Source organism: Rhipicephalus microplus, chromosome 3 (genome assembly GCF_043290135.1).
Source record: "Rhipicephalus microplus isolate Deutch F79 chromosome 3, USDA_Rmic, whole genome shotgun sequence".
Taxonomy (NCBI): Eukaryota; Metazoa; Arthropoda; class Arachnida; order Ixodida; family Ixodidae; genus Rhipicephalus; species Rhipicephalus microplus.
The window spans coordinates 39,021,622-39,039,925 of NC_134702.1; the positions used below are offsets into that span (position 1 = coordinate 39,021,622).

Consider the following 18,304-nt stretch of genomic DNA (forward strand, 5'->3'; position numbering starts at 1 on the left):
TCTCCCTCTGCATCTGCAACACATGGCACAGTGCCACACACAACAGGTGCGTCTCCGCGGGCAACCGGCTGGCTCACTCCAAATCTGCAGGATGCATGCAGGCGCAGCAGCATCAAGAAGCACATGTGCGGGTCGGCGCGTCGAGCGGCTGTCAGGGGTCCAAGCCCGTGACGAGCCCAGCTGCTTACCGGAGTTTCTCCATAGGGGCGGAGTCACTCGTGGTGACAATCACACGTACGCCAACCACCGATGATATAAACAGTGAACTTACTCAAGCACCAGCAAGCGGTCGCAGTAACAGCCTCATCAAGCGCGGCGCTACAACAAATCCAGCAAGTGGAATTGGCTTGCAGAGGCGGACGCCAGCTGTGGAGTATACTTATCAGATCGTTTTACAGAAGAAACTCTACGGAGACAAGTAATTAAGATAGACCTGTCCAGCACTTGGTTTTTAGGGTGTAGATTCACACTCGTCATCTGTTGCCAATAGTGAACCAGTTCCGCCATCTTTATCGAGAAAGAACGTCTGTTCGTGTTGACCGAACAGATAATTTCATGGCACCGCATATACCATCTGCTTGATCACTTTCTGTCCCTTATATTTGTTCGTGGACGTTCTACGAAGCCTGCCAAGCGTGTCGCGTACAGTAATGGCGACCGAAGCAAGAGGATGTGTTGCTTCAATTAGGTTGCTGCGTGCTGACATGCTGCTTCATTTAAGTTGCATACAATCACGCGCACGATATAGATAAGAGCGTATAAATAGACGTGCACAGCGTTTGGAGATACTTGGAGGTTATCATCTACTGTTGACTTCGCCAACACGACTCGCGCAGAAAACAGAAGACCACCGCAATCCACGGAAGGAAGCATGAACCCCACTATACACGTAGGTAGGGTCTCAGCAGGCACTAGCTTTATATATCATGACATTTTTTTTTCTTTTCTTTTCCCTGTGAAATAAAATTCCTTCTCCATGCAGTCCTCGTTTGCACTAAACTTGAGATTTGAATAGGGTACCAATAAGAAGTAAACGCTATAACTGATACACAAGCCGGATGTCTGTACAGCAACTGTACATACCGGAATCAGTATACGACTCTGGTACGATTGAAGGAACGTCATTACGTCGAGTCGACGGTTAAATCCCACACGCTTGGTTCACGAACGGATGCCGAGTCGAGTTCAGTCAATGGGGTCCGCTATAGAGAGTGGATCAACTCGTCAAACACTCTTTGCAAGACGGACAGCCCAGCAGCCACTAGTCAACTCGACACGCTCCCCCCGTAAAGTACAATGGTAAAACGAAACTTTACACGATAAGATAACAAAGTATAGTTAAAATCGCAGCATGATTCGGTTGGCAACGCCATGAGAGAGAGAGAAATGTTTATTGCGGCAGAAAAGCTGAGAGGTCGGCCTGAATCCATTTCATGGTTTGCTACTCAGCGTTAGGAAAAGGGATTGATTGATTGATATGTGGGGTTTAACGTCCCAAAACCACCATATGATTATGAGAGACGCCGTAGTGGAGGGCTCCGGAAATTTCGACCACCTGGGGTTCTTTAACGTGCACCCAAATCTGAGCACACGGGCCTACAACATTTCCGCCTCCATGTTAGGAAAAGGGAGGGTGTGGAAAAGAAAGGAGAGAGGTGTTGATGATGATGAGGAGGGTGGCTTACGGTTGGTAGCAAAAGAATAAAATACAGGTAAAAGAACACGTTAACTAGCATTACAAGAAAGCAAAAGGAAGGCGAGTACGGAGGAAATGACCTACATATAGAGATGGTCACTGAGTCCTCTATTGTCGCTCATGTTTGCTTTCGTTGCCGCGAGAAATTTGAACGGAATTCGGAGAACACTCCAGGATCGACAGCAACGAGTCAGCCCCGAGATATACGGTACTAGACGGCCTACTACTAATGCACGCAATGTTAGGCCTCACTAGCTCGCCCTGATACTACAAAGTTAATTAACACCATCTTCATTATCGGCGCTGCATATTCGTCCTGTCTAGGCATAAAACCCAGTGCCTCTTATCGGGGACAGCTATAGACAACGCAGGAATTCGATTGTTAAACCGTCCCCTGCCAACAAAGCATTGCGATCAAGCAGATACGACAGCTGAGATAACGTCGTCGTGTCGATAATATTGGAGGAACTTGGCAATATGAGAGCATCGAGAGTCTTTCTGCTTATCTGGTGGAGGGCGTTGAATATTTGTGGTTAGCGCGGCATAAATGATTAATTGGCCTTCCACATGCACGATTGATTGATTTGTATGTGGGGTTTAACGTCCCAAAACCACCATATGATTATGAGAGACGCCATAGTGGAGGGCTCCAGAAATTTCGACCACCTGGGGTTCTTTAACGTGCACCCAAATCTGAGCACACGGGCCTACACCATTTCCGCCTCCATCGGAAATGCAGCCGCCGCAGCCGGGATTCGAATCCGCAACCTGCGGGTCAGCAGCCGAGTACCTTAGCCATTAGACCACCGCGGCGGGGCTTCCACATGCACGAACACACACACACACACACACACACACACACACACACACACACACACACACACACACACACACACACACACACACACACACACACACACACACACACACACACAGTTATGTCGCCATAAATGCGTCTTCCATTTTTTTCGTTGGGATTGAAGCCCCAGTCATAAAGTCAACTTAAAAAAAAAACTGTTCTTAATGCGTACTACCTGCAACGTAAAAAAAAAATCACTGTATGACGTGTTGAGAAAATGGCTAGTGATTTTTTTTTAAAGTTGTCTGGACGCTATGTACATATATTATCTATCTATCGGCGGCGAACAAATCATTCCGAACAAAGGGGAAGTAATAATGGTAGCAGGACAATCCCAGGTCGTTAATCCGCGGCCAAATCGTTCGCCCCGGATATTCCCGCTAGATAAAGGACTGGTCAGAAACCTCGAAAGGCGCGGTGTCATCCGAAAGCATCGTTCGGCACCATCGCGCACAAGCGTGCAGCTGTCGAAAAAAAAAAAAAAAAAGCCAGCATCCACAACGCGATAAATGTGCCGACAAGACCAGTAGGTAGGCTGTTGACGTGCGACCGCCCAGATATACACGAACAAAGCGTTGCGAAACTGATTTTCCACGCTCGTTTCGACGCAAGCCACAAATATCGTTAACACAGGAGTGGTCATCATCATCCTGACTACGTCCACTGCAGGACAAAGGCCTCTCCCATATTCCGCCAGTTAACCCGGTCCTGTGCTTGCTGCTGCCAATTTATACCCGCAAGCTTCTTAATCTCATCTGCCCACCTAACCTTCTGTGATTCATATCCACCTAACAGGGAGTGGTATGAATCAACAAAACAGCGAGCGTGCACGTTCAAGCGACTAAGGGTGATTTGACCCCATTTTTTTTTTCACCCCTAGTACAGACTACCATGGCACATTAGGGACTCTTTCTCACAGCAAGATGGCAAGTTGGATTACGTTCATAATTGAAAATTTCGTTGAAGCGCACTAAAAGACAGACGGACACAAGAAGCTCACAAGGACAGCGCTTGCTCTCACAACTGAAGGTTTGTAAGTCAGGAAAGGTATTTAAAGCGGGTACACGGTGTTTTTTTTTAAAACCCTGACAGAAACCACTTCAGGGTTTAAAAAAAAATTGAACATATTATGTGTCATTTATTATATTTTGCAAGTGCTAGGTGCCGAGATACGCGTATTCTTTATCATGCAGCACAATCGTAGCTTGGCTGACACAGTCATGTCCCCTCGTTCGGATGCGGTAAGATTCCACTATCTCACATGTTTGCTGATTCTTGTGTCGAAATGATATTTGTTTTTTTAAACACACAGCTCTATAACTCAGTTAATATGCTGACAAAAGCTGATGAAAGGCTTTGCATACCCCATTCTTAAACTGCCTACTATCTTTCGCAGGTGTACAGCAGTCGCACCGCAGTTCTGAGGTTGGAGCTGCCAGTTAGTATAACCGAGTCACACATTCAACTACACCGTGCGCAACCAAGCGAGCGAGATAGGAGGCAGCATAACGACAGCCAACGCTTTGCCGGAAGTCAGCTGTGTGTCATCGCGTAGCCCGCACGTATGAGCTACGAAACCGTTCACACCTACTTTCTTTTATTTAGTTGTTTTATCCTTCGCCCGCATCCTTTACTTTGTCACGCGAGACCCGACGGAGATGGCGTCAGAACAGACACGGAACTCGAGATAGCCCACGGTGCCCCAAAATATTAAATAAAATATCGGTTGGGGGATGCAGCAGGGATTGCGACGGGCCCCGGAATCTCTCGAGTCGGGCTGGTGACTCGACGACGGTTTATTATTGGCCTTAGGGCGATACAGAGCGCGATGCGCCTACCCTGTCGGCTGAAATGTAAAGGAAACAGCCTGCTCTCTTTATTTCTCGTGTTCGATTGCGACATACCAGAAATGTCAACCGAAATACAGCGGGGTAGCGTTCGAATGCGACCGACTGGCAAAACGCGCAGTTTCTCGCATACACGTGAGAACGGACGGCTTAAGCGAACTCTATTACAAGGTTTTAAGTCTGAACCGAAGCTGCCGTGGATAAAATCGTCCCGAGTCCACAGAAAACAGAGGCTCGGTCAGGGCAATTCATGGTGCACGTTGAAACCACGAACGTCGACAAAGGGATCTGCCGTTTTGAATTAAACGGTAACCCACTGCGAAGTTATAACGCGAGAACAGAACGACGACAAAGAGACAAGAAGGACACGAGCGCTCTCATTGTCGTCGTTCTGTTTTCGCGCTACAACTATCGTGATGTCATACCAACTAGCCCAAACTGCAAAACCACTGCGAAGGCTACATCCTACATTACGGCGAACGACTGTTGAATGCTTCGCAGCTGAAACCTGGAACAATGTGCCTCTTATAGAAATAAAAACTACGCGAAACTTTAACCTTGCTTGTAAACGACTTTCTTCGTAGACTCATCTATCACTAAAACTTGGAACAATTATAAAACCTGTAATCTTATAAGCAATAGTGTGCGTTGCTAACCTTTATGTCCAGTGCTATGATGTTGGATTGCCACGTACGATGTTGGTTTAAATAATCCGTACGTGTTCTCTGAAATCGCGTCTGAATAAAATGCATTTTGATTGGTTTGAATCCATCGACGTCGGCTGCAATGCGACACAGATTGCGAAACGCCTGCCGAAACAAATCGAACGTCGGGCCAAAGGGTCTCCAAACTCACCGGAGTCGACGTCCAGCTGCTCCTCGGTCTTGCACCGGTGCAGGTCGGCGCTGCGGCCGCCGCTACCGCTGTGATCGCTGCCCGTGGTCGCAGTGCCCGCGTCCTGGTCCAACTCGGCGTCGCTCGACATCGAGCGAAGCATGGACGCCGCGTCGTCCTCCTCGGAGTCCATCGACTCCGAGGCCTTCACGAGCAGCGCCATGTTCTCGTACGTCGCGGGCGACGGCGCAACAACGGGACTGGGCGCACCTCCAGCGTCGTCGGACCTCGCGGCGCGCGGCCTCGTCTCCAGCTTGCCGAACTCCACGTAATCCGGCTCGGGGCTCGAACCTTGGTCCTCTTCGCCCTCCTTGGACGAGCACGCTTCGTCGTCCAGGGCCACGGTATCGTAGATGACGTCGTATCCGTCTTGGTCGTCCGTCGACTCGATGACCGGTGCGGTGGGTGGCGGAGGTGCCGCGCGCTGCGGCTGTGGGTATCCGTGAGGTCGCGTTGTCGGCGCAAGGGACGGAGTTAGCTGGGTGCTGGCCGGTCGGAAAGTGCTGAACGCAGGCGGAACGTCGTTTTGAGCCTTGGAAACGGCGGGTTCGCTTTGGCTCGGGCCATCATTCAACGGCGACGCGACGGTTGCAACAGGCTCGGCGCTGTCCGGTGTCGCTGGCGGATCGTTCTGAGCCAGCTGCGCAACGGCGGAAGGCGGCGGCCACTTGGCACGTTTAGGAGGCGGCGTCGGAGGCTTCCTTCGACGTCTCACCTCTTGCGTTTCAGCGGCAGCAGTCGGCGTGGTTGCCGTCGGGCCGCTGGACGCAGCAGCCGCTAAGCTTCTCTCGGAGCTGGCAGAGCGTGTAAAGCCACTCACAGCGATCACGGTGACGTACGGCTTTCCGTGCTCGTCGGTAGTGCCGTTCACAGACGCTGGCAGACCTTCCACGCTGTTGGAATCTTTCTCGCGCTTCAAGCTTGCCGCTTTTTCGCACATCGATGACGTAAGGGCGGCCGCCGCCTCGGGCAATCCGTTCGAAGTTCCGACGACGCCGTTGCTATTACGCGGACTGTCGCCATTTTCGGAGCCGGCTTTTCTGTCACCCGTGTTGTCTCGCGACGACGATCGCTTGACACGTTCAGCATCCGACAGGTACCTCTCGAAGTACTGCACCAGAAACTCCTCTTGCTCGAGTTCCTCTCGCAGTTGAGCGACGCGTTGTCTGTGCGTCGACAACAGGGTGCGCAGGTCCTCTTCCCATATCAGCGAAAGTTTCGAGTGCGGGAATCGCTTGGCCCAGTGGCGCTGCAGGTCATTGAAGGCTTCCATAGCGATCGCAGGGACTCTCTATCCACACGCCGTCACAGCCACACACACACACTAGGACTCGGATGAGATGACACACGTAAACACCGCCGAAAACATCGCACGAGCGAAGGGCGCGTCCCACACGAGAGCACAAAGTACACTACACGCTCCCTGCGGCGCACGCGTTCATCTGCGGCCGTTTCTCGCCCCGCACACGCGCGTCGCTGTCGGCGAAGCTGGTGGCGCCTTCTGTACGTCAGACTTGAAAGCTGATCGAAAACGAAAACGTTTCTTCACTGCTGTGTTCGGCCGCGTTCGCTCGCTCCTTTCGGCAACAATGAGAATCGTTGCGTTTTGTTTACAGCGTTCACAGAATCACAGTAGTTCGCGCGTGTTCGAGCCTGTGGCGTTTGGCTGCCCTGCGCCTCCTGGTCTACCGATGCTTTCTGTGTCATGCTCGTTCGTTGTTCTGCCTTACTCACGTTCTGCCATTGTGACTTCCAGGACTTCCATAAGTCAGTGCAACAGCATAGTTACCTGCTTCAATCGTCGAACGAGGCAACATGAGTGCGAACTCCAGTTCCGCTGCCGAAGCTATCGCGCTTGCAAGTAAGTTGCTATCTCAAATCAGTATCAACGACAAAACGGAAGAGATCCAGAGGATCGTAAGCTTGTCTCCCGAAGCCAGACTCAGCAGCTCGGACGCGTCTGTATACTGTCACTTCGCAACTGCCTTGCTTGACAACCTGAGCGCTAATGCGTTGAGAAACGCCGAGGAAGAGTGCGCGTTTGATGCGCTCGTCTTGCGCTGCCCACCCGAGGACCTGCTTCTCGTGTTGACGTCCGCACTTCACCGCTTCGACAAGAGCAGCTTCAGACGTGACAAAGTGGTTTCGCTTCTCGACAAGTTTGTGCGCGGCGATTACCTGCGCAGGTTGCTAGTTGGACAGTGTCACCGAAACGTTGCGTGTTACTCCGAGGAGTGGTCGCGTTCGGCGTGCACGGTGCTGCTGTCGTTGCCCGAACGGGTCGCCAACGTTCGTGGCCAGAGTATTCCGACCTGTTTGACGAGGAACGGTTACTTCGTGTCCCTTTTCGACGGCATCTTCGACGCGCTGAGCCACGCCCGCGATGAATTGGACCGCGGTGTCGACGTTCACGTGGACTTTTTCAGCCGGCTTCTTGGCCGAATGTGTCCCGTCGGGCAGTCAGAACTTCTCGCGAAGCACCTCGTTCCAAAGCTAGTGCGCCGTTGCGAGAGCGATTTCATTTTCCGGCGCGTCTGTGCCAAAGTTGTCACCTCTGTACGAGACGATTGCCCGGAGAGCATATCTGTCGTGCTGCTTTCCGCTCTTCGCGACTACAGGCAGATGGACTGGTTTTTCACCGATTCCGTATGCACAGACAGCAGATTCCGTTTCTTTCTTGCCAAAAAATTGCCCTTGGCGCAAACGTATAGCTCGACAATGTTGCTGCAGAACCTCATCGGGTATCTTGCCTCGTCAGAGAGGAGGCGGCCCATATTTTACGAGCTGCTGCGTGGAGTGTTTGATTGCTGGGGAGACAAGGCAATGATGAAGTATCAGAGTGAGCAGGAACAGAAGTATCTTACGAGTGCGCTGATGATATCTGCGGGACACTTGAAGGCAAGTGGCATTGACGGAACCACCGCCGACGGCCTCTTGCCTAAGCTCCTGCACGGTGTACAGAGCCACCTCTCGTCGCCGGACGAATGGGTGCGATTGTACGGCATGGTGACAGCCGAACAATTTACTCCCATACTTCACCCGGATGGTCCGAAGCTTAAATTCGAATACAAACCCAATGACGATATCAAGTACCTGCTGTCGCTTACAGACATCTCGGTCAAGTCACCAGACCTGGACGACGCAAGTATGACGGAACCTGTCAGCATAGAGGAAGAAACAGAAAAGACTAAGGTGGCCTCGGAGACCATTGATCTGGACAGCGACGACGATCTTGAGCCGTTCGACATGTCGCACGATACACCGCACAGTGTGAAAAAGCCTGTGTACCTACGAGACAGCATGGAGGGACTACTGGATCAAGAAAACAGAGAGTGGTTTGAATCTTGCTTGCAGACTGTCGCTAAATTGATTCAAACTTGCACAGATGAGTTAGAAGATGTAGCTGAAGAATTGGCCAAAATACTTCTTTACCTCGACGACAAGTTCTGCTTGGATAGATTTGTACCATTGAGGCAGCATGCACTGATTACCTTGGCTGTAAAGAGTCCCAAGATTGTTGCTACTTACCTGACAGAGCAGTTCTACGGTGTCCACTTGAATATCAGACAGAGGCTGGACATACTGGAGGTTCTCGCGCTGGCCAGCAACCAACTTGCGTCACCGACCACCACTGTGCATCCGGTAACCGAAAGAACAGTCTCGACCATGGCCAGTTCGCATTGGAACTCTGTCGTAACCGAGCGCCTGAAGGCAAAGACTCGAATCATCAGCAAGGGTGCCACAGCTGTTGCGACTCCCACTGAAAATCGCTTTTCTGACGTTGCCGGCTTCTTTTTCTACCCATTAATGAGGTACTATGACAGAAAGGAAAACACCTTCGACCTCCTCGGTGAGGACAGCTTTGTTCTGACGCGGCTCATCTACACGCTCGGCATTGTGCAAGACTCGGCTGCCAACTGCCCGAAAAGTGTCCACATGGCCCACTGCTTCATGGAGTTTTTGTCAGCCCTGAAGTACCACGCAGAGGCCTGCGTTCGTGATGCTGTTCTCTTTGCGCTGTCTGTGATATTGATCACTGTTCCGATCGGCTTGCTGCTGTCAAATGATGAGCAGGAACTTGTCGAGATCCGAGAGTGGCTTCAGTACGTCATCGAGAGGGACCCTTCTGATGTCTGCAAGCTAAAAGCAGCCCAAGTTCTGCAGCTGCTTTGTTCACAAGTTAACAAGGAGCTCCCAGTTCCAGATAAATAAAGTACATAATTTTATTGCACTGCTTGCATAAGTTTATTTTGAGAGTGACGATGGAATTATATTTATTGATGCATGTTTTCTTTCTGCGACACTGTGAAACAGAGCTAATGTTTTTTTGTTCATGTGAGTGATGTTTTCCATTACAAATCTCTTCAAGCCACATTTGCTGCTGACAAATGCTTTGGGTCATCGGTTGTCACTTTGAAGCTCTCGTGATCTTCACTTCTGGTAGCTTGTATCCATGTGTTGCCATGGGACCTGAAATGGATAGACGGTGAAACTTTGGCAAGAGCCCTGAAAGATGTGACTAGGTCACAGTGGTATCCTCTCACGTTGGGACGGGCAAGCTAAATGGTACCATGAAATTAAAAATTAGGTTACAGAGCTATTATCTCCTGAAATCACATACAGTAATAGGTTATGAAAAGCAGTGGTAGCCCAGAACAACATGTGAGCATTGGCCACCCGGGGTTCTGTCACGAGTCCCTTAAGCATGGTACGTATGAGTTCATGTGATGCTTGAATCGATTGATATGTGGGGTTCAACGTCTCAAAACCACCATATGATTATGAGAGACGCCGTAGTGGAGGGCTTCGGAAATTTCGAACACCTGGGGTTCTTTAACGTGCGCCCAAATCTGAGCACACGGGCTTACAGCAGCTGCCGCATATGCCTGAATCGAAATGTGGACAAGAATCGCACTCATGACCTCATGCTAAGCAACCTAACGGTATTGCCACTGTGTCATTTTGTTGAATAAACACGCTGCGAGGCCATATATGCTGATACTGACATTTTCATTGAAAGCAACTTGAAACAAAAAGTGTAATTATGTGTGTTCTATACTGCATATCAAAATGTATAGCCTCGGTTTAATATCAATCTTTTTTTTTCTCATCTAGCAATATCAATCTTCCAATTGGCATAGTACTGTAGCACCATATTCACTGAAATTCTATATTGACATAGTCATTGCCCTTTTCAAATCTTTATCCATGATTTATAAGCTAAAGTGTTGTGTCAAGGCACATTTGCCTACAGCCTATTGAAAGGGTCTGGAACCATTTTCAATGTAATGGCTGGGTGACCTGAGTATTGCAGCTGCTGTAACTATTTGCACAATTATATAAGCATATGATGCAATTGGTCCTGCTACTAGCTAGCCATAGATTTCAAAGTTCAAAAAAAAAACATTGCCTCGTGAAGTTAATTCTGCCAAAACTTTCGAATCCCACAGGCGTGAGCCAACTTGAAGAAATTTGTCGCACATTTTAATTTTTTATTTCTTCTCCCATCCCAACAAGTGCGGTGAAAGCTAAGCACTAAATATCAGGGCACAAAGCTACACCATGCATACTTCATGAAACGCGATCACTGTCTCTGGCGGGTGCACGTGTAACTACTATAAAATATTTGCGCACCATAGAGTAAGTCACCTGGCATGTGGTGGCACCTTGTAGTAAAAAGGTCATTCGATCAGAGTGCTGCCCATGATTTATGCAGACTATCAGCCAAAATCCGCTGCACAATGCCCCACGAAGAGCGCAAGTATGAGCCTCTGTATAAATGTGACTGCTGTGGGCTTTATAACAGGATCAGTGCGAAGCTTGTGTAATGAGATAAAAAGGGGGAGAGACTTTATTGAAGTTAGGTTGGAAACAGCTGACAGTCAGATTAACATCTTGATAGGTGAATTTGTCAGCTAGTTGGTTGAACATAATATGTATTAGGGAAATAGCACAGTAGACAAGGACACTAAAGGCACACACAGGTCGGCATGCACATAGGTGGTGGGTTCATGGGGCGGTTATGCCCCCCAAGTCACTTAATACATGGTCACCTAATACAGGGTGTGTGAAATCAGCCCAATACATTCACACAAGACTGGGGCGGGCACTCAGGCGAACACCTTTGCCCCCTGAAAGGGATACTCTGCGCACGCCTGTGGGCACACATCAGTGTTACATGTGGTTGTATGTGTGCCATTACTGTCCTCGCCTATCGTGCTGTTTCCCCTGCAATACAAAGTTGACAGTTTGTGTTCCCCATGCCCCAGCTAATGTTGAAATCATCCATTTGCCACTTTAAAACATGTAGTAAGGAAATCAAAAGCATCGAAAGAAGCACAAGTACGGAGCACTGAGTGAATTCTGCCAACTTACAGTGCATTTATGTTGTTAACACACGTGCTCCTCAGGAACTCTTCGTGTGCGCACTGTATCGACTGTAGGCACCACTTCGCCTGCTCTGCGAGTGTTGGTAGCGAGCCTGTAATGAAGAAAATGTCAGTTGAGAAAATAACAATGTAGCTGAAAGGAACTTTTATTGAAATTTTGTCTTTATGCACCCAGCAAAGTTACTGTTTAAAACAATGAATAGTTAATGGCCACCAAGGGAGGAATCTTGACTGCTGCATTAGATCAAAAATAATGTTTTCTGTAACTTGCTGAAGATGAAAGAAGCTCAGTACTGTTTGGCATTACAGTTATCACTTAATTTTCATGTTATAGATGTGGTGGATGGCACTGTTTGCACTAGATCATGAGAAGTACAATGCACATGACTGATTCTTTGGTTTTTTATTTTGCAGTAAAGTGATAAGACATCCTCTTTAGGCTATCATACATTAAAGTCATCATCCTGTGTAACTGGCCAACTGTGCTCCTTAAAAATGTGGCATAAAATAGGTAGAGTGTTTCAAACCAACATTATGATGAAACCTAATGAGTACTACAAAGAGCAAAACATACCACAAGCACTTTTCATGTATCGAACCGCTTTCATATTGTGCTTCTACGTCAAGAAGGGTTTAAAGAGGCCTTGCCGTTTCGTGTCCGCTACCTCGAACATTGTCGATGTCATAAGAAGTAAGTGAAATAATTTCAAGGTTTTTCTTACACACAACTTTGAATTTTGGTGTCTGTATTAACTTATAAAGCATCAGGCCATGCAAGGACCAAGCTGCTTACATTGCAAAAGTGTAATGCACTTTTATTCCAAGCTAACCCTTTGTATCCCAGCATTAGAGTATCAGGACAAAACATCAGTGAAGTAGGATCAGGCTAGCCAAGTCATTGCTCTAAAATTTATTTGACAGGTTGGCACTGCTTCAGCATATAATGTAGACATCTACACGTACCTGCTTCTGTGAACAAACAGCGGTAAATGTGCACAAAATAACGGTGTTTTTTAAAAATAATCTGTAGAGGGGATAGAGGTCTACGCCTTCATTTTTTGGATAATTTCAGTACAAATTTGTTACAACTTTCGAATCATTTGTATTTAGTCCAGAAAGGAAAGCCTTTATCTTGTTTTGTTGTGAGGTTTCTTCCAGTGTGAGCAACCAAAATTTTGTAAGTTGAGTTGTTGCTGCAACGTCCTTGTTTGCGGACCCCAGGCATAACGAATTCGTGTAAGAGGCTGATGGAACACCGCTTGGTAGTAAGACCTGCTTTGTTGCCATATGTCTTTGCACAAAACATAAGCTATATAGCTAAATGTTCTCTTTAGAAATTATGTTTAAAATTTATTTGTTTGACTTAAGATGTAGTATTGGTGATGAAGACATACATGCCAGAGTTTTCTTGCTGATTAGTGAAAAAAAATGTTCTAATTTGGAGATTAACAATAATTATCATGTTGAAGCAGAGCCACAAACAAGCAAAAGCCTCTTGAACAACGCTACTGCTGATGATGCAAGCATTCAGTTTGTTGAACCAGGAACATATTGGTAATGATCAATGATGAGAGAGATGATGCTGAACTCATTAGGGTAGAGTTATGGGCAAGCAAATGGGTCTTACCTGATGATATTAATGTTGATGTTGAAAGCTTTGGACATGAGGATTAACACACCGATGGCAATAATGAACGATGAGTGGCCACGTGAATGTTTATTATGATCATGAGGAGGATGATAATGACATTGGCGATGAATGCATTGGACTGGTCATGAACACATTGATTATTGTATGTATTGAGAGTGATAATGCGTAGTGCATTGAAGTAGAGCTGTCGGCAAGGCAAAGTTTCCTTTTATAATGGAGAAGAATGCTGGACCCAGCTGGTGTTCCCAGCATCCACATATCTGGTAACTTTTCTTCTAAAACAAAATATATATTTGCCAGTTTTTTGGTTTATTCTCACATTCGTAGGTATGATTATTCTATATATGCAAAAAATATTAACCAGCACTACTGGATGGGTTGTGAGATACAAAGGGCTAACTGGACAATTCTTGACATCCCTGTTGACAATGGAAACCAAATACTTCTCACCTGTGACACTGCGCAGCTTGCTGTTGTAGCACACCTCGGCGCAGACTGTAGCATTCGCAGACTCAGTGTCTCGGTGCTGCCAACTTCTTGCTGCCACCTCCAAGTCACCGAGTTCTGCTATGCATCTTCTCCACTGCAGCATCGAAGGATGACGTCAACGACTTTACTTGTGAAACAAGCTGCACAATCGCACGTGAAAGGAATACCTGCGGTGATCAAAGATGTAGGCAGCCCTTTTTTTTGGGGGGGGGGGGGGGGCACCTATTTTAAATGCCAAATTTTCACTCTGTATGCTACAGCAAAAAACAAACAAAAATTTTAGGAAGAGGCTTGGGCCCAGTGTGCCCCTCCCTGGCTACGCCACTGGCAGTGATGAATAGCGGTGGCAGGGGTACAAGGACTTCAGTGATACTTGAATATCAATGTGTGTGTGTGTACATGTATGTCGGTGGCAAACCAGCTTTTAAACAAATACTTAAGTGCTGTTCGTATGCTGTATTTGCTATACGGTGCTTTGGACGTGGACATGCAGAAAGTACAGTAACATGATGGCAGTGAGGCTGAAAGAGGGACAGGGATGGATACGAAAATTGGAGACATGACAAGCACTCGGTCACCCCCCCCCCCCCCCCACATCGCCTCTTTAGTTTTTTGTTCGTTACCTTTTTCGCTCTTCAATGCCACCATGCTACCGTATCAACCCACACAACTTACGATACCAGTGAAGTACAGTAATGCTTGATTTTGCCACACTCTCCTTGCAATTTTGCGAGCATGCTAGTAAAGCAATAAGTATTTAATGTACCTTGCTGTTTATTATAGTACCTTTAGCTTGTGCTTGCATTTTGTTTATTCATAAAGCTATTTCTTTAGTGGTAAACGAACTGAATTGGAAGAGTGCATAGCACACATCTCACCTATGAAAATTTTTAATAGCGTGTTAAGTAAACAGTTGCTGATCAATCACAACACACATTCGAGGTTGATGAATGAGCCAAATTGATTCACTTTTTTATACCTCGGCTCACGAAACAAATGTGACAAGCAGAGGATTAAGTATAAAATCATTGGAAGAGGTGCTTTGTGCGCCCACAGCTGCAGGTGCCATCCGCTAATTTTAATTCTCCCCAAACGCGCAGACGCAAGGATAACTTGCCCATGCCATGGCCGTAAATATAAGTCTGCAGATTGTTAGGCACTGCGTGTGACTGCCACGTGATTCAATAGCGAATCTGCCCACTTGATATGCCTATTTTACCTCGTACTGTGGCTTCACTGCAATAGCATCAATATTGCCGTAAAGCCCCGCCGAAATTAAGCAGGAAGCCAGTATGAGTTCGTTGTTGTGAATGAATTTGCTGCGAAGTGATGTTGATTCTTAAGTTTTCTTTTATATCAATGATTATCAAAAACTGTTCATCCAACGAATTTTTTTGGATTAGTCTTGGTTCATTTTCGAAGCGTTGAACTATATTAGCTCGACTATGCCAGGATACATGTAGTGTGAGCTACGGACGGACGGACAGGGGCTTCCGGACCTTCTCTGGCGTGCCAGCTGGGCCCCGTTTGACGTCACTGCTGCTCGGGCATGGGCAGCACGGCTCTCGATAAGCTACTCGAAACTGCTCAAGCTCCGCCAGTGTAGCTTACGCAGCAAAATTGTCATAGGCCCGCGCAGTTTGTACGAGGGGAAAGTACGATGTTTAAAGATATTTTCAACGTGGGACACTTAAAGATATTTTTAACAGCGGAGCTGTTTAGGCTTGAATTTCGTCCATGTCGGGCGACCCCTTGAAACTATCATCATCATCACGAAATTAGGAATAAGGTACATCATACTACAGCCATGTATATGAAGGGGTGAGAAAGGTAAGGGACAGTGAGGAGTGATGTGAGTGGGAGAGGGTAAAATAAAGCATAACCACGTATAGCGTACAGCAAGGGTGAGGAAAGGGGAGATGGTAAAGGATAGCGTAGTGATGTATGATATAGCAAAAGGGAGAGAAAGAGGGTGAGGAGAAGCAACGAGGGGGCAAGAAACAGGGAGGGTAAGGGTATAAAGCCAAGTTAAGGATAATAGAAAAGTCAAGTTAAAACTGAAAGAAAAGTCGAGTCCGGCCTTCCAGCTTCACGGTTTCGGCAGTCTTCGCATCACTAATGCGAAGCAGGCCAGAGGTTTCTTTTTTCTTTTTAGTTCAGCTTACCTTCTAGCTGTCAAGAAACCCATCAAAGCTACAGAGGTCCTATAGCACCAACCAGAAACACTGAATTTTGGTGCCTTTCTTATATCTTGCAATGGATAAAGATCAAGATGATGGTATGAGTGAGGGAAATTGGCAGCAAATATTTTTGTTTGATCCATAACTGATATCGTGTTATTGCGCTCGTGAAATCCTCACCAGTGAATGGATGAAAGCTTCGTTCTCCTCTGCAGCGTCTGCCAGCAACACCAGGCACGCCATGTTGCAATATCTTTGCACGAACAACGTTGTCCTTATCAACTCGCACCCTGCATATGTCCTTTCGTCATCATCACTGAGCACAGTACACCGATCAATGTCTTCAGCACTACGCACACGTTCGTTTTCACTTTTTGGTCGCTCCTGTGCAGGCATGCTGCTGAAACGGAGGGAGCCACCATTGTCGTCCTTGTGTTTTCTGAAAGTTTGATTAGATTTTTCTACGGGGACATCAAGTGCTTCGCCCAGCTCAACCTGAATCACCGGTGGCAGATCAAAAGAGTTCAGAGCGTTCTGCCTTGGAACACCTTGGTCTGATCTTGTAGTTGCCTTGGGCTCGGGCGGCCTCAAGCACGTCTTACGCAGGGCGCTGAGCAGACTTTTTTTTCCAGAGGCCACTTCCTTACCTATGTTTAGTGATGAGCACGCATCACTGAACTTCGTCAACGCCCGCTGAAATTTCTTGGCGTACAGGTCGAACAGCACCTGGCTGTTAGACTGGCACGTCGCGACCTCCTTCGGTGACGTCGTAGCAGTGTCTCTCGCCTGCTGGCTCTTGAGGTGGCTGATGAAGGAGGGGGCCTGCATCGTCTGCGCCTGGTAGAACAGTCCCGCCGCGTCGAACCCCATGCCGGCGTCATAGTCCTGGAAAACGTTGACGTCGACGTCGTGCCTGTACGGTGTCACGGTAGTGGAAGCGTACTCCTGGCCCTGCACTTCGTCGATGTCATTGAGGACGCGATTCAAGTCTGGCCTGGACACGTACTTCCTCAGGTTTCTCCTGGAGCTCCTGCTTGACGTCCTCCGCTTCCGTCTTCCATCCGCCGCCAGGTTCTCCTCCGAGATCCTGAGGCAATCGGCTACAGTGTACTGGAGCTCGGCGAGGCGCCTGAGACAGGCGTCGGGTCCCGCACCATCTGACGCGTCCTCCGCCGAATCGAAGTCCGACAGGAAGTCACTGTCCGGTAGGCTCCGTTTTCCCGTCAGCTGCAGTATTGTCGACGCCAAGGGGGCGCACGTCGAAGAGTGGTTGGTCGTCTGCGACGACAGGGCGGAGTCGACGTCGCTCAGCGAGTCAGCCCTTTCGGGTTCCTTCTCCATGGCTTGAAGTCGATGCGTACCATCGTCGTCTTGGCAGGCGGTCTGTTCCTGTATCAAGTTCGTGCTCCGCGATGAACTCTTTTCGTCGTCAGCGGCGTTGTCGTCGTAGTCGACGTACTTGTCGAGCTCTTTGGGGCTCTCGTTGGACTGCTTGTTGATGACGGCCAGATCCTTGAGCCATGAGGCCTGTAGGTAGACGTTCACTAGACGCACGGCAGGGGGTATAGAATAGTTTACATGGACGTCCTGCATTGCCAGCTGCGAGAGAAAAAAAGAGTTACAGAATTTTTCACAGTGTCCATTAAATACCACGTGAAATAATGCAAAACTAGAAGTGTCAGATAAAATGATGCAGTGCAAAAAAGAATGAATAGTGAAAGCCAATGAAAGAATACAGTGACACTTCAAGTGTTCTTCAAATGTTCCTTTTCATTAGTTTTCAGTGAGCTGAGCATACACAAATGGAATTTGTAGTGAATGAACAAAAGTTCAGAAAGAATATGAAGAGGCTTTTTTTTTCCACACTGTAAGGCAAACTCAAGTATTTGTTGCGTCTTGCAGCCCCTCAAGAATATTCTCCACCTGCATTGCGTGCGTTTGTTTTCTCGATATATGCATGCTCGTAACATTGGGCGTGCTACGCTGACAGCCACTGGCCGTTTCCGACTGGGAAGTAGCAGACGCGCAACAATAACGCAAGAAAAGCGCGCCAAATAGATGGCGATTATTGCTGTGTGGCAGAAAGATCCTCCAAACACACTTTTCATGTTGAGCTTGCGAGGCTTTAGACACAGGCCAAACACATTCGTAAGCCTTACGGAAACGGCACAGACGATCGGGTAACAATTGAAAGAGAAAACTGTCGGGCATCAGTTTGTAGGACAAAGCTACGTGGAAAATTTCTGACAAAATCTCTCAGTTGACAAAATTCGGCGTCCATCTACTTCGAGTTCTCGTT

The 18,304-nt window shown here is 47.8% G+C and overlaps 3 protein-coding genes across 9 annotated transcripts in view; 1 reads left to right on the top strand and 2 right to left on the bottom strand.

Moving 5' to 3' along the window:
- RhoGAP1A (Rho GTPase activating protein at 1A) overlaps positions 1–6,849 on the bottom strand; it is a 186,690-nt gene extending 179,841 nt beyond the window's left edge. For both annotated transcript variants that reach the window (XM_075889272.1, XM_075889271.1), the window contains exon 1: positions 5,258–6,849. In XM_075889272.1, coding sequence (XP_075745387.1) covers positions 5,258–6,569 — 1,312 coding nt within the window. In that variant the 5' untranslated portion in view covers positions 6,570–6,849. The remainder of the gene's footprint in view (positions 1–5,257) is intronic.
- Positions 6,850–6,916: 67 nt separating this feature from the next.
- LOC119176495 (telomere length regulation protein TEL2 homolog) lies at positions 6,917–9,527 on the top strand. The gene has a single exon (XM_037427807.2). The coding sequence runs from the start codon at positions 7,112–7,114 to the stop codon at positions 9,506–9,508; it is 2,397 nt and encodes a 798-aa protein (XP_037283704.2). The 5' UTR covers positions 6,917–7,111; the 3' UTR covers positions 9,509–9,527.
- Positions 9,495–18,304, bottom strand: part of HPS4 (Hermansky-Pudlak syndrome 4 protein) — a 63,040-nt gene continuing 54,230 nt past the window's right edge. For 4 of the 6 annotated variants that reach the window (XM_037427781.2, XM_037427773.2, XM_037427787.2 and 1 more), the window contains exons 9-12: positions 16,186–17,604; positions 13,787–13,919; positions 11,672–11,777; positions 9,495–9,766 (exon numbers count right to left, since the gene is read on the bottom strand). In XM_037427781.2, the coding sequence (XP_037283678.2) occupies positions 9,661–9,766; positions 11,672–11,777; positions 13,787–13,919; positions 16,186–17,604 (1,764 nt within the window). In that variant the 3' untranslated portion in view covers positions 9,495–9,660. Of the gene's footprint in view, positions 9,767–11,671; positions 11,778–13,786; positions 13,993–16,185; positions 17,605–18,304 lie in introns of all 6 variants that reach the window. The other 2 variants (XR_012894231.1, XR_012894230.1) reach the window with 2 other exon arrangements.